The sequence below is a fragment of the Rhinoraja longicauda genome, chromosome 6, assembly GCF_053455715.1.
Source record: "Rhinoraja longicauda isolate Sanriku21f chromosome 6, sRhiLon1.1, whole genome shotgun sequence".
Classification (NCBI taxonomy): Eukaryota; Metazoa; Chordata; class Chondrichthyes; order Rajiformes; family Arhynchobatidae; genus Rhinoraja; species Rhinoraja longicauda.
Genome location: NC_135958.1, coordinates 8,053,758 through 8,075,546, shown reverse-complemented (window position 1 = coordinate 8,075,546; position 21,789 = coordinate 8,053,758). Strand labels below are relative to the sequence as shown.

The following is a 21,789-nucleotide window of genomic DNA, read 5'->3' as shown; positions in this document are numbered from 1 at the left end:
ATGAAACGTGTGGAATGTCTTGTCAAGTAATTGTAAAGTTATAGACAATAAACAATAGGTGCAGGAGGAGGCCATTCGGCCCTTCGAGCCAGCACCGCCATTCAATGTGATCATGGCTGATCATTCTCAATCAGTACCCCGTTCCTGCCTTCTCCCCATACCCCCTGACTCCGCTATCCTTAAGAGCTCTATCTAGCTCTCTCTTGAATGCATTCAGAGAATTGGCCTCCACTGCCTTCTGAGGCAGAGAATTCCACAGATTCACAACTCTCTGACTGAAAAGGTTTTTCCTCAACTCAGTTCTAAATGGCCTACCCCTTATTCTTAAACTGTGGCCCCTTGTTCTGGACTCTCCCAACATTGGGAACATGTTTCCTGCCTCTAACGTGTCCAACCCCTTAATAATCTTATACGTTTCGATAAGATCTCCTCTCATCCTTCTAAATTCCAGTTGCAAGTCTTTGCTGCCAGTTTGTTCATCGATGGCTTTGCCCAGCAGACTAATGTTTAACCTACATTAGGGAGAGGGTCACAATGTCAGACACTACCTTGGTGTTGGCTCTTTCCACTGGCGCATGGCTCAGCGAACACCAGTTGAAAACAACAGCCATGGATAGAAAGTGTGTACATTTGCATATGGAACATTAGATGACATGGAAAAATGTGTGGACAATGTTTTCAAGAAAGAGTTAGCTATAGCTCTAAGGGCTAATGGAATCAAGGGATATGGGGATAAAGCAGGAACGGGGTACTGATTTTGGATGATCAGCCATGATCATATCGAATGACGGTGCTGGCCCAAAGGGCTGAATGGCTTACTCCTGCACCTATTTTCTATGTGTAGCTTTAAGGAGCCCTGAAACATTTCAGACTCAGTAGTTAAAAACATATCTATCAACAGTGGGGATGTGCCAAATGCTAGAATTCAAAGAGTATCTGAATGCAAAGATATATCTATTGGCAGATTCTTGATTAGTACGGGTGTCAGGGGTTATGGCGAGAAGGCAGGAGAATGGGGTTAGGGGGGAGAGATAGATCAGCCATGATTGAATGGTGGAGTAGACTTGATGGGCCGAATGGCCTAACCCTGCTCCTTTCACTTATGAAAGATGCACGGCTGGTGGAAACTGGGCAGAGGGAGGGTGAGCAGCAAGACACCAAAGGGATTTCAAAATAAGACTTGATATGCTATAAAAGTGAGGTGCACTTTCTACACTGGAAAACCCGACAGCAACTATCAATAAAAAATGTTGTGGAAGGAGTTAGGACAATAATTTGACGAGCTTATGTTTTATAGGCTCAAAGATGCTCAGATAATTACTGGAACTGGTGATGTGTTATAGTGATAGTTGTTGTTTTTGGGTGCAGATGAAATGAGGAAGAGCAGGAAGTAAGCATACTTGGTGAGGAAAGTTAGATTTTTTAAAGTTTATATTAAGTTGTATAGGGCCCTGGTGCGACCACATCCGAAGTACTGTGTGCAGTTTTGGTCTCCTAATTTGAGGAAGGACATCCTTGCTATTGAGGCAGTGCAGCATAGGTTCACGAGGTTAATCCCTGGGATGGCGGGACTGTCATATGGGGAAAGACTGGGCTTGTATTCACTGGAGTTTAGAAGGATGAGAGGGGGTATCTTAGAGACATAAAAGGACTGGACAAGCTAGGTGCAGGAAATTTTTTCCCAATGTTGGGGGAGTCCAGAACCAGGGGCCACAGTCTAAGAATAAAAGGGAGGCCATTTAAAACTGAGGCGAGAAGAAACTTTTTCACCCAGAGAGTTGTGAATTTGTGGAATTTTCTGCCACAGAAGGTAGTGGAGGCCAATTCACTGGATGAATTTAAAGAGAGTTAGATAGAGCTCTAGGGGCTAGTGGAATCAAGGGATATGGGAAGAAGGCAGGCACAGGTTACTGATTGTGGATGATCAGCCATGATCACAATGAATTTGGCTCGAAGGGCCAAATGGCACCTATTTTCTATGTTTCTATGCAAAAGGTTGTGAATCGAAGGTTTCAGATATTTGTCAAGGGAGAGGTGTGGAGTTAATGCATCGGAAACGGGACTTTTGGCAGGATTCAACGGTACCGACTTCAGTCTTAATAATTAATAGTAAGGAGATTTCCTCTCCTTTGGTACTGGCCCAGAGAGGTTAAGCAAGTATTAATGTTGGTCACAAAATTAACAAATGACAAAACATTTCGTCTGGTACACTAATGCTCTTTAAGGAAGGAAATCTATATTTTTTAATTACAGTAATCTACAATAGATCCATAAGCATTATGATCACCTTGCATAATCTTAAACGACACTCAAATATTATAAATGTCAGGGAAACAACAAGTCAATGGTGGTGATATTATGAAATAGATTTAGGAGTTATCAATAGACAGTTATGATAAATCTTCTTGCTACGTAATATGGAAGTGTCCATTTTTAAACAGTCATCTTGATAAACACATGCACAAATGTTTTTAATAATCCATGAACATTAAAGACTAAATAATAGTTTAGTAAAAAGTTTCTTAAAAAATCCCACATTTATTATACACACACCTTTACAGTACAAAATTCATACAAAATCATTAATGTGTTGATTATATTTTTAGGGTGAAACATGTTCCTACATTATCTGACACGTCATATAGCTACTGGATCCTCTCTGGGAACGGTGATAGCTGCTTCGGGCTGGGACTGCTCAGCGACATCCATCTCCTCCGCCTTGTTGCTGCCTTTGGCACCTGCAACAGTAAGTTACAGTGTAGGAAGGAACTGCAGATGCTGGTTTACACCGAAGATAGGCAAAAAATGCTGGAGTAACTCAGCAGGACAGGCAGCATCTCTGGAGAAGGAACGGGTGACGTTTGGGTCGAGACCCTTCTTGAGTCTCCCATTCCTTCTCTCCAGAGATGCTGCCTGTCCCGCTGAGTTACCCCAGTAAATTTCCAGTTACGCTTTCTATTAAATTGTTAACAATTGCTATTAAATTGTTTACTAGAAGAGTCAGGAATTCTAAGATTTAATTCATAGAAGTACCACCTATCCCCCTAATTCATCTCATTTTGAACCAGCACATCAGTCATACAACATGGAAACGGGCTCTTCGGTCCAACTTGCCCACACTGGCCAACATGCCCCATCTACACTAGTCCCACCTGCCTGTGTTTGACCCATATATCATTCTATACCTGTCCTATCGACGTACCTGTCTAATTGTGCCATCACAATGAAGGGCCGAATGGCCTCCTCCTGCACCTATTGTCTATGTCCTCTGGTCCTCGATCCCCTACTCAGGGCAAGAGACTGTGTGCTGGACTCTGAGCTGTGAGTGAGTGAGTGTTGGCCCGACCTCAAGTGGGATAATCCTTAGGTTTGAGAGGTTGCATCTTATTACTTTCTCCCAATCTCTAGTATAAAGATTGTGGGTCGGCATGACAGTGTCATACAGCAAGGAAACACGCCCATGCTGACCAAGATGCCCCACTTAATTATGTTTGACCCAAATCCCTCTAAACCTTTCCTATATATGTACTAAAATAGAGTGATGGTACTCCCACCACCTTAAGGTTTAGGTTTATTATTGTCACATGAACTGAGGTACAGTGAAAAGCTTTGCATGCCATAAATGCAATCATAGCAAACGCAAGTACAATAGGTAGAGCAAAGGGAAAGAAAGAGTACAGAATATAGTTCTCAGCATTGTAGTCAAGTCAAGTCAAGTCAAGTCAAATTTATTTGTCACATACACATACTCAATGTGCAGTGAAATGAAAGTGGTAATGCCTGCGGGTTGTGCACAAAAATAATTACAGTTACAGCATATAAATAAAGTTAATAAGTTACTAAACATAGCACAAAAAGTGTCGACAAAAATTTAGTCTCTGGGGTTATCAAAGTTGACAGTCCTGATGGCCTGTGGGAAGAAGCTCCGTCTCATCCTCTCCGTTTTCACAGCGTGACAGCGGAGGCGTTTGCCTGACCGTAGCATCTGGAACAGTCCGTTACTGGGGTGGCAGGGGTCCCTCATGATCTTGCTTGCTCTGGATCTGCATCTCCTGATGTATAGGTCCTGCAGGGGGACGAGTGTAGTTCCCATGGTGCGTTCTGCCGAACGCACTATTCTCTGCAGGGCCATCCTGTCCTGGGCAGAGCTGTTCCCAAACCAGACTGTAATGTTGCCGGACAGGATGCTCTCTACAGCCCCAGAGTAGAAGCAATGGAGGATCCTCAGCGACACTCTGAATTTCCTCAGTTGTCTAGTGCACCAGTTCCAGAGACAAAGTCCGCAATGTGGTAGAGGAGAATCGGATAGTGCCCTAACTTACGGAGGGACCGTTCACATAAGTAGTAAAGAGAATGATGATCTGATCAGTAGTAAAGAGAATGATGATCTGATCAGCTGTCACTTAGATAGATTTGGTCATGGAAAGAAATTCACTCTTACGAACAGAGGACATAGGTTTAAGGTGAGAGGAGAAAGATTTAATACGAACCCGAGTGGGAACTTTTTCCACACAGAGGGTGGTGGGTATATGGAACGAGCTGCTGGAGGAGGTAGTTGAGGCAGAAATTATAATGACATTTGGACAGGTACGTGGATAGAAAAGGTTTGGAGGGTATGGGCCAAACGTGGGACTGGAGTAGATGGGGCCTCTTGGTCGGCGTAGGCACGCTGGGCCTGTTTCTGTTCTGTATGACTCTAACCAGCCAGGAAACATTTCACAGGGAATCAGTACAATTTGAAAGCAATATTTTATCTTCCACCAGTGTTATAAGTTAGAAGATTTAACGCAGATTATTTATTCCAGTAAACAAGCTGCGATCACAGGCACAGATAGGTAATAATCACATTGAGTTTCTACTGCCACCTGCTGTCTCTTTCCAAACTAACAATTGGTGAAGCTAAGATGAAGAGATGAGGTGCACCCCTATAGTCAACTTGTTTCACAGCTTAATCTCCTCCAGTCTTTCAAAAGGAATCACCACATGGGGTACCACCATTCAATAAGTGTACTCGGGTATTCCATGTTATAGGAGCAGAATTAGGCCATTCGGCCCATCAAGCCTAGTCCACCATTCAATCATGGCTGATCTATCTTTCCCTCTCAATCCCATTCTCCTGCCTTCTCCCCATAACCCCCGACACCCATACTTAATAAGGTTTAGAGGGATATAGGCCAAACGTGGGCAGGTGAGACTGGTGTAGATGAGGCATCTAGGTCAGCTTGGGCTGTTTCTGTATTCTGTATTTATCCTTTCTTCAGGTGTGTGAGGGAACTTCCTAAACTCCCAAAAATCAAATGCAGGATTTCAATACAAAGAGGACAGGAATGATTCAGGATCCCACATACTCAACATAGAAGAAAGTAGGAATAATCATAATAGAAAACAGAAAATCTACTCTTACCAACGTGCCACTGTGTTATTGTATTAGTTAGAGTTACTGCCTTACAGCATTAGAGATATCCGGGTTTAATCTTGACTACGGACGCTGTCTGTACAGAGTTTGTACGTTCTCCCTGTGACTGCGTGGGTTTTCTCAGAGTGCTCCAGTTTCCTCCCACACTCTAAAGACGTACAGGTTTGTAGGTTAATTGGTTTCGGTAAAATTGCAAATTGTCCCCAGTGTGTGGGATAGTGCTCGTGTTGGTTGGAGCGGAATCTGTGGGCTGAAGGGCCTGTTTCCGTGCTGTGTCTCCAAAGTCTAAAGAATACTGAAAACAATGTAGGTGATAGTCTTTTTACCTGTGCAGTTTGTTTACAGCGGTATAGTCAGCTTGGCTTTGTAATGTTGGCTTTGCACCTTATTTAATTCTTCCTATTACTTACCGACCAATAGATCTGTAGAACAGATATCCATCATTTCCAAAGGGATTGAAATTCCCATGGCCTTTCGAATCCCAGCAATACTGGTAATGTCCCCAGGTGCCACTTGGCTTGCCAATTCCTTCAGGTTTCCAGTTACCTTTTCAGCTGTACAAACAAAACATTAAAGTTACTTGAAGAAGTTACAGAAAGTAGAAAAGCATTGGTCTTAATTGCTTTATACTATGCAATAGTGCAATGTATCAATCGGTATAAATCCTAAGCCCAATGATCAATATTTCATCTTGGGGCTTTGCAGGATATACTGTGACAATCAGTGTTTCAATTGCAATTTAAGTTTGAATGGTTCATTCTATAAACACAACATTCTCTCCCAGTTTGAAGGCAAGTCATAGAGCTATACAGCATGGAAACAGGCCCTTTGGCCCACTTTGTCCTTGCCAACCAAGAGGGCATTCTGGGCTAGTCCCATTTGGCCTACATCCCTCTAAGCTTTTCTATCCATACATCTGTCCAAACATTGAACCACCGCTTCACGACCAGTTGAATTCAGGAGTTTGCCCCATTGATAAAGATGACTTAAAATCAATCCCTTGACCTGCTTACTAGAGAAACTTTCTTTTGTAATGTACTGAATTACAAAAGATGCTTTCTCAATTTTTAAAGATCCTTCTACCAAAGAGATATGTTGCGTTTAGGACCACCGGGTGGCGCCGTACGATGGCAGCCTCGCCAACAGTCTTTTCTTCTTTTGTTGTTAACTGTATGTTTTAGTATATCTTTAGTTTTGTATTATGTGGGGGGTGGGATGGGGGGAACGTTTAAAAATCTCTTTCCTCGACGGAGATGCGACTTTTTCCCGTATCGTATCTCCGTCTGCACTGCGGCCTAACGTTGTGGAGCTGGCGGTCCCTTTGTCAGGGATCGACTTCGGGAGCTCCAACCGTGGGAGCCTGAAGACTTAACATCGTGGAGCTTGCGATTCCTTGTCGGGGATCAACAGAAGCTCCATCCGCGGGAGCCTGCGGACTTAACATCGTGGAGCTTGGTTAGGGATTGACTGTGGGAGCTACAATCGCCCCGACTGCAGGATGGTTCGACTGCCCCGACCACGGGAGAAAAAGAGGGAAGAAGATAATACTTTATTACATTGTATCAGAGTGCGCTGTAGTGGATGTTTATGTTAATTTTCATGTAGTTGTGTGTCTTGTTGCTTTTTTGGTATGACTGTATGGCAAATCAAATTCTTTGTATGTTTTTACATACTTGGCTAATAAATTAATTACAATATAATGCAATACAATTTATGCTTCAGTGAATGTTAGTCCAAATTTTAGTGATATTTGTTTTAGCTAATTTTTTAATATAATAAAATAAAACAGTTTAATTTTTTTTGAAACCCAACGATAGTTTAACAAATACTCTTTGGCTTAGATAATATTTCGTTATTTGTTTCTATAATTACTTAATTTCAAACACTAAATAGTATTAGCCAGGTAATTAGGTGTTTGGTCATTAGTTTTATCTATTAATGTACAAGATATATTCTTCAAGGAATGATACACACACACACATACTGCCATATCAAAATTACGAACTTGTATCTGCGGCACAGTGAAAATGACAAAATTAAGAGAAGAAGCTTTTTAAAAAAAAAAAAGTTTAGCGATACAGAGCGGAAACAGGCTCTTCGGCCCATTGAGTCCGCACCGACCAGCGATCCCTGCACATTAACATTATCCTATACCAAGCCAATTAACCTACAAACCTGCGCGTTTTCAGAGTGCGGAAGGAAACCGAAGATCTCGGAGAAACCCCTCGCGGGTCACGGGGAGAACGTACAGACAAGCACCCGTAGTCAGGATCGAATCCGGGTTTCTGGCGCTGCAAGGCAGCAGCTCTACCGCTGCGCCACCGTCCCGCCCGTAATGGCAATTTCCTCACTGACCAAAGGAAAATAACAATCCTTTGGTCTTAGTGAGCATTTAGTGAGCCCAGTACTATGGGCTCAGTACTGGGAGAATTCCTGTACTGCTGGCCACACGAGACGAGACGTTGGACGTACCCAGTAGCAACTCTCGTATGGAAGGTCCTAGCAGGCAAAGCATGGCTGATGGGGGCCGGGTTCCAAAACGTTCATTCTGAGCCTGCTGAAGATCCTGTAACAATTTGGTCGTTTCATCAAGCTTCTTTTGAAACATTTCACACTCTGAAATAAAGGAAGAGAATTAAACCATAAAACTGTGAGAGCAATCCGGCATTGTTTGTCTGCTCAGCCTTCAGTACATTACGGAAGGTATTTTGAATGGTGAATTCATCTCAGAACAGCCAATGTCTTTCTTCCCCTTGTTCTAGAAAATGTTTTACAAGCACAGCACGGTGGAATGGCCAAGATTGCATTTAAAAGTGTCAAACACAGAAGCACATCTAGGAAAACACCAGTTTCTCATGCAACAGGTCATTTCAAATCTTTCCTTCCTGCTACTGAGGTGAGGCAAAGTGATTCAGCAAATCACTTGCTCTTTCTCCAGTCTCATACCCACATTGAAGCAGGACGTACAAGCTCAGGGTCACTCCTTTCAGGTGCTCCTTAATGTGAATTAGTGTCTGATTTCCTCTTTCAATACAGTCCAATTTATTGGGCGCATCCAATAGTCTTACCATCAGCAGTCCATTACACAAACCAAGCAGCATCACCCTTAACCTCACGAGGACCTAAAACTAACCTGTCATCTCTCTTGTGCAGGAAGGAACTGCAAATGCTGGTTTATACTGAAGAGAGACACAAAATGCTGGCGTAACTCAGCGAGTCACATAGCACCTCTGGAGAAAAAGGATGGGGTGATGTTTCGGGTCAGAACCCTTCGGAAGGCTCGACCCGAAACGTCATCCATCTTTTTTCTCCAGAGATGCTGCCTGTCCCGCTGAGTTACTCGAACACTTTGTGTCTAACTTCGGTCTAAACCAGTTCCTTCCCACACCTGTTTTTTTTTTTTAGAGATACAGCGCGGAAACAGGCCCTTCGGCCCACCGAGTCTGCGCTGCCCGCACATTAACACTATCCTACACACACTAGGGACAATTTTTACATTTACCCAGTCAATTAACCTACAAACCTGTACGTCTTTGGAGTGTGGGAAGAAACCGAAGATCTCGGAGAAAACCCACGCAGGTCACGGGGAGAACGTACAAACTCTCGTATAGTACAGCAACCGTAGTCAGGATCGAACCTGAGTCTTCGGCGCTGCATTCGCTATAAGGCAGTAACTCTACCGCTGCGCCACCGTGCGTTATCTCTCTTGCTCTGATGAAGGATCAGTAACTTTACCACATTCTCTTCCCACAGATGCTGTCTGACTTGCTGAGCATTTCCAGGATTTTCTAATTTACTCTGCTTTTTTTTTTTTGCTGTAGGTTCTGCCTAACATTGACCAGCTCTGAGATGGTTACGTACCTGCCGATTCAGGCTCTGCATTTATTAGTGATTGTAGAGAAGCAAAACTGTCGGAGGCTCGCCCACAACCATGCAGAGACTCTGCCGAGGCAACCTGCACAAAGCAAAGCAGTGTGTTATAAAGAACAAGTTCACAATGCATTTGATCTTATTAAGGGGGTTAGATGGAGGTAAAGTGCGACAAGTGGAGATGGAGATCCTGAACTAGGACTCGTGTTTATTTTATATAAGAAAATAACTGCAGATGCTGGTCCAAATCGATTTATTCACAAAATGCTGGAGTAACTCAGCGGGTCAGGCAGCATCTCGGGAGAGAAGGAATGTCACCCATTCCTTCTCTCCCGAGATGCTGCCTGACCTGCTGAGTTACTCCAGCATTTTGTGAATAACTCGTGTTTATTTTGTTTCCTCAAACTAATGTGAACATTATTTTCAGGATCCACCATTCTTCCTTTCTATTCTGCATATTGTCAGTGGAACACCAAACACAGATAAAAACCCTTCAGGGAGTCACTTTTTATGGCATAATTTCAATAAAATTGTCTTACTTTCAGAGAATCAAACCTGAATGATTTTACATTAAATTTAAAGTGCGGCACAAGTAGATTGCTGCCTCACAGCGCCAGAGACCCGGTTTCGATCCTGATTACGGGTGCTGTCTGTACGGAGTTTGTAAGTTCTCCCCGAGACCAAGTGGGTTTTCTCCAGGTGCTCCGGTTTCCACCCACACTCCGAAGACGTACTGGTTTGTAGGTTAATTGGCATCAGTAAAATTTGTAATTAGTCCCTAGTGCACTGTGTACAGGGTTATCGCTGATCGGCGCGGACTCAGTGGACCGAAGGACCTATTTCCGCACTGTATCACTAAAGTCTAAATAATTGTCACTAAACATTTGTCGATTTCTGTACTGCAATCACCTCTTTTTTCATTGTTAAGTGACATTGGAACTAAACTTTGAGCCCCTTAGTTCAACAGGTCCATGGGTCGTCTAGTCTTCTTTAAACTTTGCCCCTCTCACCGTAAAGCAATCTCCTGTAGTATTTGAATTTTCAATCTTGGGGAATAGGTTCTGACTTTCTACTGATTCATCAAATCAGTAAAAGAATGATCAATAGATACAGTGGGCATGTAATTCCTGGCTCTCATTTCTATGCCACTCTTAAAGATCAGTCTGAAGAAGGGTCTTGACCAGAAACATCACCAGTTCCTTCTATCCAGAGAAGCTGCCTGACCCGCTGAGTTACTCCAGCATTTTGTTTCTATCTTCGGTGTAAAACAGCATCTGCAGTTCCTTCCTACACTTAAAGATCAGAAAGTCCGTAACAGTGTCTAAATTTTTAAAAAACTGAAAAAGATGCATCTTCCCCACAAGTAAGAAAGTTTGTTTGATGCATCCAAGCAGCATTTTAAGGCGCTTTGTTGCCCTACGTTTCAAGAACTGACAATTTGCCCAAAACATTTGATGAAACAAGAAAAGAAAACACAATCCTATTACAATAGACAATAGGTGCAGGAGTAGGCCATTCAGCCCTTCGAGCCAGCACCGCCATTCGATGCGATCATGGCTGATCACTCTCAATCAGTACCCCGTTCCTGCCTTCTCCCCATACCCCCTCACTCCGCTATCCTTAAGAGCTCTATCCAGCTCTCTCTTGAAAGCATCCAACGAACTGGCCTCCACTGCCTTCTGAGGCAGAGAATTCCACACCTTCACCACTCTCTGACTGAAAAAGTTCTTCCTCATCTCCATTCTAAATGGCCTACCCCTTATTCTTAAACTGTGGCCCCTTGTTCTGGACTCCCCCAACATTGGGAACATGTTTCCTGCCTCTAATGTGTCCAATCCCCTAATTATCTTATATGTTTCAATAAGATCCCCCCTCATCCTTCTAAATTCCAGTGTATACAAGCCTAATTGCTCCAGCCTTTCAACATACGACAGTCCCGCCATTCCGGGAATTAACCTAGTGAACCTACACTGACTAAATATCAAAGAAACTTTGCACCTTTAAAATTTAACTAGCAGGGATTTACAAGTCAATACTACACGAGAGTAAGGATGCTGCATCAGTAGATATTAAATGTAATACCGGTACATCTTCAGAGTTTTGAAGGACAATCACTTCAGCTTCATTGTTATCTTTAGCCTGCAAAGATGTGATTATGAAAAAATTCAAAAACTGTCCCACAAAACACTTCAAAGCATCTCTACGGCAACAATAAACGTCAATATTAGTTTTAACGGTAGTAACAGACACTAGTTACGGTATACAAAAACATCTACATGCTACCCGAGGTAATCAAATGGGAGAAGTTTACAACAAATGGCAGAGCACATAATGAAACCATCTGTTTATTCACAGATACAAGTGCAGACCTACCTGCCCCATTTCCTTCAGTGCTTTAGAATGTTCCCCGTTTGTCAGGGAATCCAATAAATTATCCACCATGTCCACGCTGTAGTCTTCGTTACTTGCCAAAAACTGCTGAACACTGCAAACAAATAGACTATTCAGTCCTGCTAATCTTTTTGATCTGCCCTATTTAGTTGATAATTTGTCCTTCAACATCTATATAAACACAATTAATCCGGCGAGTGGTTTATGCCTTTATCGATTTTAACTGTGCAGCTATTCATATAATCTTTGAAAGGAAATATTACTAACATTGCTGAGCAAGACGCCATGCATCTGAACAATGTATGTATTCTCATAGTGTCATACAATGAGGAAACAGGCCCTTTGGCCCAACATGCCCCATCTACACTAGTCCCACCTGCCTGCGTTTGGCCCAGATTCCTCTACACCCGTCCTATCCATGTACCTGTCTAAATGCTTCTTAAACGTTGCGATAGTCCCTGCCTCAACTACCTCCTCCGGCAGCTCGTTCCATACACCCACCACCCTTTGTGCAAAACCCTCAGATTCCTGTTAAATCCTTTCCCCTTCACCTTAAATCGACGTCCTCTGGTTTGCGATTCCCCAACTCTGGGTAGAAAACTCTGTGTGTCTACCCGATCTATGCCTCTTATTATTCTATTTGTTAATAGAATAAATATTACCTGGATTTCCCAGTGACAATCACGCCTTTTCTATTTATAATACTTTAAATGCTTGATTGAGAGATACGGTATGGAAACAGGTTCTTCGGCCCACCGCGACCACTAGTTCTACATTTCACCACCTTTGCATCCTCTCCCAACATATTACAGGCCATTTACCGAGGCCAACAAACCTACTAAACCTTTGGGATGCGAGTGAAAAGCAAAGCACCCAGAGAAAACCCGTGCGGTCACAGGGAGAACATGCAAAGCCTACAAAGACAGCACCCGAGGTCGGGATGGAACCAACCCAGGTCTCTGGTGCTGTGAGGCAGCAGCTTTACCCGCTGTGCCGCCTTTAAAATAGGCCTGGCAATAAATTAGAAAGGGAGACCCAGGAAATTGAAGCTGCTAGAATCTTCAGACGTCCTCCATCGGAAGAAAGGTCCTGACCCGAAATGTCACCTGTCCATTCCCTCCACAGATGCTGCCTGGCCACCTGAGTTCCACCAACACGTTATATTTCGTTTAAAAAAAACATGACTGTGGCCTCAGTTTTGGAGTTCCAAAACAGTTAACACTTCAAAATGTTCTAGGTTATCAACTATACCATTTTAATCATCTTAACTAATGGATGTAAACTATCAAAACAAACACGATTGGTGTGATTCAGCTTTCTTTAAAGAAAGAAAACTCACCTAAAAGAACCAGGAAGACTTGGTTCATTGCTGTATGTTGAACAAACCAGGTCAGAATCCTCTTTGCTGAGGTTAGCACAGGTTGAATCGTAAGCTGGAGCGTAGGAACTGAATGGTCCATAGTTCAAGTAAGTCACTGCAACAACAACATGAAAAGAAAACCACTTACTGCATGAAAGCACAAGTAAAGTTGATGAAAAACTCCAATCTCTATGTTCAAGCCACACTCAAGCATCATAGATTTCATAATTTGACAAAGTTCAAGTAACCACCTCACATGTTAGGAAATGGCCGCCTCAGCTGAAAATTAAGGTCAGTTCCCACTTAGAAGTGAAATAGAGACACAAAGAACTGCAATCTGAAATCTTGAGCAGAACACAAAGTACTGGAGGAACTCAGCGCGTCAGGCAGCAGCCGTGGAGGGAAATGGATGGGCGACGTTTCTGACCTGGAATTTGGCTGGAACGGCTGGTGGCGCAGCGGTAGAGTTGCCGCCTCAAGGCGCCAGAGACCCGGGTTAGATCCTGACTATGGGTGCTGTCTGTGCAGAGAATGCACGTTCTCCCTGTGACTGTGGGTTTCTTCCCACATTCCAAAGACATACATGGATTAGACAGGTACATAGAAATGACAGGTTTGGAGGGATATGGACCAAACGTAGGCAAGTGGGACTAGTGTAGCTGGGTCATGTTGGTCGGTGTGGGCAAGTTGGGCTGAACGGCCCGTTTCCACACTGTATCACTCTATGACTCTACATGTAGATGCGTAGGTTGATTTTGTTATAAATTGCTCCTCGTGTGTAGGATGCAAAAGTGGGATAGCACGGAACTAGTGTATGGCAAGCATGGACAGTTGGTCGAAAGGCCCTGTTTTCATGCTATATCTCTAAACTACACTACATTTCCTTCACAGATGCTGCCTAACCCGCTGAGTTACTCCAGCACTTTACGTTCTGCTTGCTATTAGCAACCTCATTTAACAAATTACAAATGCAATATTAATTCTGTGGTCAGTTGCTCTTTGTGTCTCCATTCTTGAAGACGATTCAAAGCACTGGTAAAAACACTAATTTCAGCAATGTGTACAGCACAAACCTGGAATCACTTTGTTACGTTTGTCTTCCTTAAATCCCTGAAGAGTGTTGATACCAGTTTGCAATCTACCAGTCATCATACCAAGCTTCACTGGGCAGTAATTTACATCTGTAAAAAGGTAAAGTACAATAAACAATTGATGCCCAGACCGAACACGAAACCTGAGCACAACAAGACTGTTCAAATACTCCAATAAAATAAAATGATTGAGAGCTAGGATAGACAGTGCATGATATCACAAAGGACGTGGAAAGGACATTTCCAGTAATTGGAGAACCCAGCATCAGAGGCACAGCCTCACAATAAAAGGACATACCTTTAGAATGGAGATTGGAGGAATTTATTTCACCAGAGGGTGGTGAATCTATGGAATTCATTGCCAAAGGCTGTGGAGGCCTTTGGGTATTTTTAAAGAGGAGAACGATGGACTCTTGATTAGCAAAGTCATCAAAGGTTACAGGGAGAAGGCAGGAGAATGGGGTTCAGCGGGAAAACTAGATCAGCCGTGATCGAACGGCAGAACAGTCGATGGGTCGAATGGTCTAATTCTACTCCCATGATTTACGGATTCATATTCGGGCTGCGCCTTTGATTACATTCAGAAAAGGCAGTCACGTCTCATTTGCATATTGACTGAAGGCACAAGAAAATGTTTATTTTCAGTCCAGCTCATCTAAAACTTAGATCCACACAAAAAAAGGTCTCAGCTGTACATACCAGTAGCTTTGCTGACACCACCAGAGCGACTGGTCTGGGAGACAAGAAATATCATCGTGGAATATGTGAGACTACTTCTCTAAGGTTGGGCTCTAAAGAGCTGGCTGGATACGAACAGTGTGCAGCCTGTACCATATATAGTTTACAGATAAAGCGTGGAAACAGGCCATTTGGCGCACCAAGCCCATGCTGATCATAATCACCGATAACACTAGTTCTATGTTATCACACTTTTGCATCTTACAAACTAGGGGCAATTTCCAGAAGCCAATTGACCTACAAACCTGCACGTCTTTGGGATGAAACCGGAGCACCCAGAAGAAATTCACGTGGCCACAGGGAGAACATGCAAACTCCACACAGACAGCACCTGTAGTCGCGATAGAACCCAGGGCTCTGGCACTGTGAGGCAAGGCTCTACCGCTGAACTACTGTGCCAGTGTTTCACAACTCCTCGTTATGCCTCAACATATAATAGTTATTCGTCACAGCACATTGATGACGATAACAAATACAAGAACATTCAGCTCGAGAAGGCAAAGATGCCTAATATTGGTGAGAAAGGTGCAAAAGCACACAGCAGTGGCTGACTCGGGAATGAGCACGTAAGGGTTTGTAAGTCTGCCTGATGCGCTGGGCCTAAAGGTTGAATCCAAGGCATTGTGTACCAGCAATTAGAAATGTGTTGTATACACTTGAACTTCAAATCACACGCATTCCCCCTACAATTGGGCCGTGCGGTTACAATGTTCTGACTATATCGTACCTCCCATGTCGGGTTCCACCGGGTTAAGGATTCCCAGGGTCGTAGTCCCATCAACTTTTCTTCTCTGGAATTCAAACTGCAAATAAAGTTAATAATTAGGACAATTGTATCCTTGTGAATATTTTCCTCTCCCTCTATTTCAAACTTTGATGGGAATGGTAGCAGCAGGAAGTTTTTTTATTTTTGTTTAAAGATAGAAGGCCATAGAACAGGACCTTCGGCCCACCGAGTCCAACCACTGGTCACACCAGTTCTAGGTTATTCCACTTTCGCATCCACTCCCTACACACCAGGGGTGATTTACAGAGGACCAATTAGCCTACAAACCCGCACGTCTTTGGGATGAGGGAGGAAAAACCCAGAGCACCCGGAGGAATTCCAGGTGGCCGGGCACAGGGAGAACGTGCAAACTCCACACACATAGACAGCACCCGAGGTCAGGATCAAACCCGGGTCTCTGACGCTGTGAGGCAGTGACTTCACCAGCTGCACCCCCGCGAAATAAAATACCAGAAGAAACTTTTTTTTTAAAAAGCACAAGTCAGTAGGCGACACTCGAATTTACAAAAGGTGATTGATTACCTTGCCGTTTATTTTCCGCCGCGTGAGTTTTCCAGCAGATTCCTCAATAACACGATCAACCTTCTCCAATTCTTTGTCAATCACGATTTTGGCAGTGCTCGTCGGATCCTCCCCTGTTTCCTTTTCTGGCCTGCGCAGGGCACTACAACCGCAAAGTAAGCACTGATTTCACAACCAACTCACCACAGCCTCTGCAGCATTGAAACACTGCCCCATATTTCATTCCGCTTCAGAGTAAAAATTGAATTGCTGAATCTTTAAACTTTCAATTTATATGAATGATTAAACAAAAATATCTATATTTTTTTACCCTGTAGCTAAATAATAAAATATTATGGCCCGAACAATTATTTTGGATAATGAAATCATACGATATGTTAAAGTAGTCAGTGATAAAGTAAATTCCATTATTTTATTCTGCCCCTTCTGGTCTGAAGAAGGGTCTCGACCCGAAACGTCTCTCCGGAGATGCTGCCTGTCCCGCTGAGTTACTCCAGCATTTTGTGTCCATCTTATTATATCTGTCCGATCTTCTAATTATTCTCCCGCTGCTGAGTTAAAAGTTTCACGGTTACTCAAAGTCCACTCGTACCTCATCCAAGTGGGCAAGTGTGAGGTATGAAACGGAACACTGAGGGTTCTCAGACTACTTTACCACATGATGTAACAATTAGGCTATTTGTGTTACAAACTGCATTTCATTAAATTCCAATGCTTAAGGAACACTCAGGCAACTGTTATGACCCAAGAAGCCAAAAGTACTTATTAATACTGGATGGTCAGATTTTACTGGCATTAATTCCCATCGAAACACTGATCCAGTATTACCGGGAATAAAGGTGCAATGGAGATTTCCAGCAAAGGTACTTTCATCAAATTGCAAGACCCCTTCTCAAAACAAATCAGTAACCAGCTTAAGAAATGGTTTGGGACAAAACTGTTAAGATTTAAAAGTTATCACCGAGGAGGCACTCCTTATTTTAACATTCAGTTCTTTTAGTTTAGTTTAGTTAGTTTAGGCGGCACAGTGGCGCAGCGGTAGAGTTGCTGCCTTACAGTGAATGCAGCGCCAGAGACCCAGGTTCGATCCTGACTACGGGCGCCGTCTGTACGGAGTTTGTACGTTCTCCCCGTGACCTGCATGGGTTTTCTCCGAGATTTTCGGTTTCCCACACTCCAAAGACGTACAGGTTTCTAGGTTAATTGGCTGGGCAAATGTAAAAATTGTCCCTAGGGGGTGTAGGATAGTGTTAGTGTGCGGGGATCGCTGGGCGGCGCGGACCGGGTGGGCCGAAGGGCCTGTTTCTGCGCTGTATCTCTAAATATAAAAAATCTAAAATTTATTTTAGAGATACAACATGGAAACAGGCCCCTCGGCCTACTGAGTCCACACCGACCATCGATCACCCATTCACACTAGTTCCATGCTATCCCACTTTAGCACCCTGCACACTCAGGGCAATTTACAGAGAACAATTGGTTTAGTTTAGTTAGTTTATTGTCACGTGTACCACGGTTACAATGAAAAGCTTTTGTTGCGTGCTATCTAGTCAGCAGAAAGACAATACATGGTTACAATCGAGCCATTTAACCTGCAGACCAGCAGATCCTTGAGATGTGGAAGGAAACCAGAGCAGCCCTCTGCAGTTGTACAGGGCCCTAGTGAGACCGCACCTGGAGTACTGTGTGCAGTTTTGGTCTCCAAATTTGAGGAAGGATATTCTTGCTATTGAGGGCGTGCAGCGTAGGTTTACTAGGTTAATTCCCGGAATGGCGGGACTGTCGTATGTTGAAAGACTGGAGCGACTAGGCTTGTATACACTGGAATTTAGAAGGATGAGGGGGGATCTTATCGAAACATATAAGATTATTAAGGGGTTGGACACGTTAGAGGCAGGAAACATGTTCCCAATGTTGGGGGAGTCCAGAACCAGGAGCCACAGTTTAAGAATAAGGGGTAGGCCATTTAGAGATGAGGAAAAACTTTTTCACTCAGAGAGTTGTAAATCTGTGGAATTCACTGCCTCAGAAGGCAGTGGAGGCCAATTCTCCGAATGCATTCAAGAGAGAGCTAGATAGAGCTCTTAAGGATAGCAGATTCAGGGGGTATGGGGAGAAGGCAGGAACGGGGTACTGATTGAGAATGATCAGCCATGATCACATTGAATGGTGGTGCTGGCTCGAGCGGCCGAATGCCTACTCCTGCACCTATTGTATATTGTCTATTGCCACCTGGAGAAAACCCACGCCGTCACAGGGAGAACGTGTAAACTCCACACAATGACAGCACCCGGGGTCAGGATTGAATCCGGGTCTCTGGCGCTGTGAGGCAGTAGCTCTACCGCTGCGCCACTGTTTCAAACTGGCTGGTTAGGGATGTTTTCCCCCATAACATATAAAGGTTTTACATAAATATTGGAGGTTACACGCAGTTTTCACAACACATTACCTTCTATCCTCATTCTTCTGATCAGCTGATCTTGTCCCTTCATTTTTCATCGTATCCATGTCGTCTTTCCTGTGTTCCCCACTGCCCTCTCCCGATCTCCGCTTCTCCCCCTGCTTGTGGGATTTCTCCAGATCCTGCATGAAATCTATACTGTGCTTCAGACTCTGGATCTTCTCCTGAGAAAACAATCATTCGCTACCGATCATTCGCCACCCCGAATAATTAGTGTCACAATCAATGGACTAAAGATAAAGAATTAAAATACGAATAAGAGACTGAATTCATTCTGTTTTGTGCAGGAAGGAACTGCAGATGCTAGTTTAAACAGAAGATAGACACAAAATGCCGAGGAGTAATTCAGCAGGACAGGCAGCATTTCTGGAGAGAAGGAATGGGTGACGTTTCGGGTCGAGACTTCTTCAGTCTGAAGAAGGGTCTCGACCCAAAACATCACCCATCCGTTCTCTCCAGAGATGCTGCCTGTCCTGCTGAATTACTCCTCAGCATTTTGTGTCTATCTTCATTCTATTTTGTGGTCTATTCTGGTGGTAACGTAGAAAATTGTGTTTAATTTTAGTGTTAGAAATACGTACACAATCATAAATGTTACTTAATTCACATTCTTCCATGCCACTTCTCCCAGTATCTAAAAATATTAACTGTTTCCTTTGAACTATCGCAACGTTTAAGGAACATTTAGACAGGAACATGGATAGGATAGGTTTAGAGGGATATACGAGCCAAACACAGGCAGGTGAGAATCGTGCAGATGGGGCATGTTGGCCGGTGAGGGTCTGTTTCCACGCTGTATCACTCTATTCAGGTACTCAGGGGGGGAGGGTTGTTTGAAAAACAGCATGTAAATCAAACATATTCTAGGCACCTCACGCGAATACACGGCCAATTGAAAAAAATGAGGTAAATGACATCGTACATTGTAAAGCAGTCCCTTCCATCTGAACAATGTTTTATCTGAAATGTCTGATGCTAAATGTCAGAGCGTAAAAATGAGAAAATTAGCTGTTTATGCTCTGTGATTGGAAAGATCAGTTTTAGTTTATTGTCACCTGTACCGAGGTTCAGTGAAAAGCCTTTGACGTGCTAACCAGTCAGCGGAAAGACAATTGATCCATCCACAGTGTACAGATACATGATAAGGGATAATAAATCCTAAAGGCGGATACATTTAATTATATAACCTAATAGCTGCAGGCACTCATTTGAGTATTCTTTCTGTTAAGCAAAACTGAGCTTACGAGACAAGTTAGTGAGATGATGTGCAAGTTTGCCAGGAATAAATCTGAGTGCGTTATAGGAGTGTGTAAATTAAACTTCGGTAGTAATTAGACAAGCGGGTTATTCTAAAGATGCGTAACTCAAACACAGGTAGAATGCGAGGTGCCACTTATTTCAATATGTTCGGACCTCTTACCTGGCTGAGAATTTTCATCCCTGAGTGTAACAACTTCCTCGCAGCTTTGTAATAAATGGTATCTGGCCTGTTATAGGTCATGGCATTTTCACACATCATTTTAAAATCTCCCTGTAAAATAAATATTTTTTTTATAATCTTGGATTGAAATATTATTATTATACCAACTACCTGTTTCTGCTGCCAGTACTGATCAATATATTCTTGTACACATTTGATGACTTTACTCAAGGCCCAGTGGAAGGCAATACTATTTAATGAAGATGTGACAACAACATAAATAGCTCATATCAACTTAAGTGAAGCTGGTTCCTTTTGAAGAAAAGGAGCCTTCAAAAGACTCCCTTTTGAAGAATCTTTCTTTAGTAACTATGAGAAACAGTAACAATCAATCACAACATAAGTAAACATCTTCTCCTCCAAATGGAAATGATATAGAACAGAATCGACCGAAATAGTAAATAAACTTCCAAACTGCTTGTGTTTAGTTCCACAAGGTGGCGCCGTGATGACAGCCTCGCCTAGTCCGTCTGTCCTTTTTTTGTTATTTTTGGCGAGTTTTAAAAGTCTGTGTTAATGTTCTCTGGTTTGTTTTATGTGGGGGGTGGGGGAGGGAGTCGGGGGAAACTTTTTTTCAATCTCTTACCGTGCCGGAGATGCGATTGTTTTCCGGATTGTATCTCCGGTCACTCTGTGGCCTAGCATCGTGGAGCTGGAGGCCTTGTCAGGGACTGACTTTGAGCCCCTGCGGGGCGTGGACTTACCATCTGAGCATGTGATCCCTTGCCTGGGATCGACGCTCCAACCGCGGCCTGCGGACTTTAACATCAAGGAGCTCTCAGTCTCGGGTTGAGACCGAAGTCGGGAGCTCCAAGCTGCACGAATTTCGACAAGCCCCGACCCGGGGTAGATTGCCCGGCATGGGGGAGCTGAGATCCCCCCCAACCCCCTCCATGCAGGAGCTTGATCACCCTGAGGAGGAAGGCCCGCTGCCGGCTACAGGAGTCAAGATCGTTCCGTCAACGGAAGGTTAGAGGTCCCCGACCACTGGAGGACAAAGAAGGGAGAGAATTAACTTTTTTTCACCTTCCATCACAGTGAGGAATGTGGAGGATGTTTATGTTAAAATGTATTTTGTGTGTTCTGTTGCTTTTTATTGTTATAACTATATGGCAAATGAAATTCTTCATATGTTGCAAAACATACATGGCTAATAAAGTATGATTGTGATTGATTGTTACAATTCTCGCTATTTGCAGACATTAACCCTGGTGTTCAGAACCAGAGGTCACGTGAATAACATTGAAGCACTGCTTATGTTTAAGATGATCATATTTTGTCAAAAACCACTGACTCACCTCAGCATTGCCAATGTACAAACAATGAATTAAACATCAGACATTTGGCATAAGGTACAGATTTTGTTTCGGTGATGGACTGATGAATCTTCTCATGGACAACGAAGAGAATTGTCTACATTGATCTAGCTCTGTTGTTGTATATAGCCTGTCGCTGGGTAACCGACAGATTCTGTTCTTACAGATGCCTACAGGTCGAATTTGTTCACAAGTACAAGAACCAGAGGACAAAGCTTTAAAGTGAGGGGGGAAAGATTTAATAGGAACCCGAGAGGTAACCTTTTTTTTAAACACAAAGGGTGGTGAATGTATGGAACAAACTGCTGGAGGAGGTAGTTGAGCAAGGTACTATTGCAATGTTTAAGAAACATTTAG

The 21,789-nt window shown here is 43.3% G+C and overlaps 1 protein-coding gene across 1 annotated transcript in view; it reads right to left on the bottom strand.

The window, feature by feature from the left end:
• Positions 1-159: 159 nt before the first annotated feature.
• The window catches only part of brd7 (bromodomain containing 7), a 31,149-nt gene continuing 9,519 nt past the window's right edge, over positions 160-21,789 (bottom strand). The window contains exons 6-17 of the mRNA XM_078400404.1: positions 20,057-20,167; positions 18,625-18,800; positions 16,176-16,317; positions 15,594-15,669; positions 14,111-14,218; positions 13,017-13,152; positions 11,660-11,771; positions 11,369-11,425; positions 9,278-9,371; positions 7,889-8,032; positions 5,827-5,970; positions 160-2,738 (exon numbers count right to left, since the gene is read on the bottom strand). Coding sequence (XP_078256530.1) covers positions 2,638-2,738; positions 5,827-5,970; positions 7,889-8,032; positions 9,278-9,371; positions 11,369-11,425; positions 11,660-11,771; positions 13,017-13,152; positions 14,111-14,218; positions 15,594-15,669; positions 16,176-16,317; positions 18,625-18,800; positions 20,057-20,167 — 1,401 coding nt within the window. The 3' untranslated portion in view covers positions 160-2,637. The remainder of the gene's footprint in view (positions 2,739-5,826; positions 5,971-7,888; positions 8,033-9,277; positions 9,372-11,368; positions 11,426-11,659; positions 11,772-13,016; positions 13,153-14,110; positions 14,219-15,593; positions 15,670-16,175; positions 16,318-18,624; positions 18,801-20,056; positions 20,168-21,789) is intronic.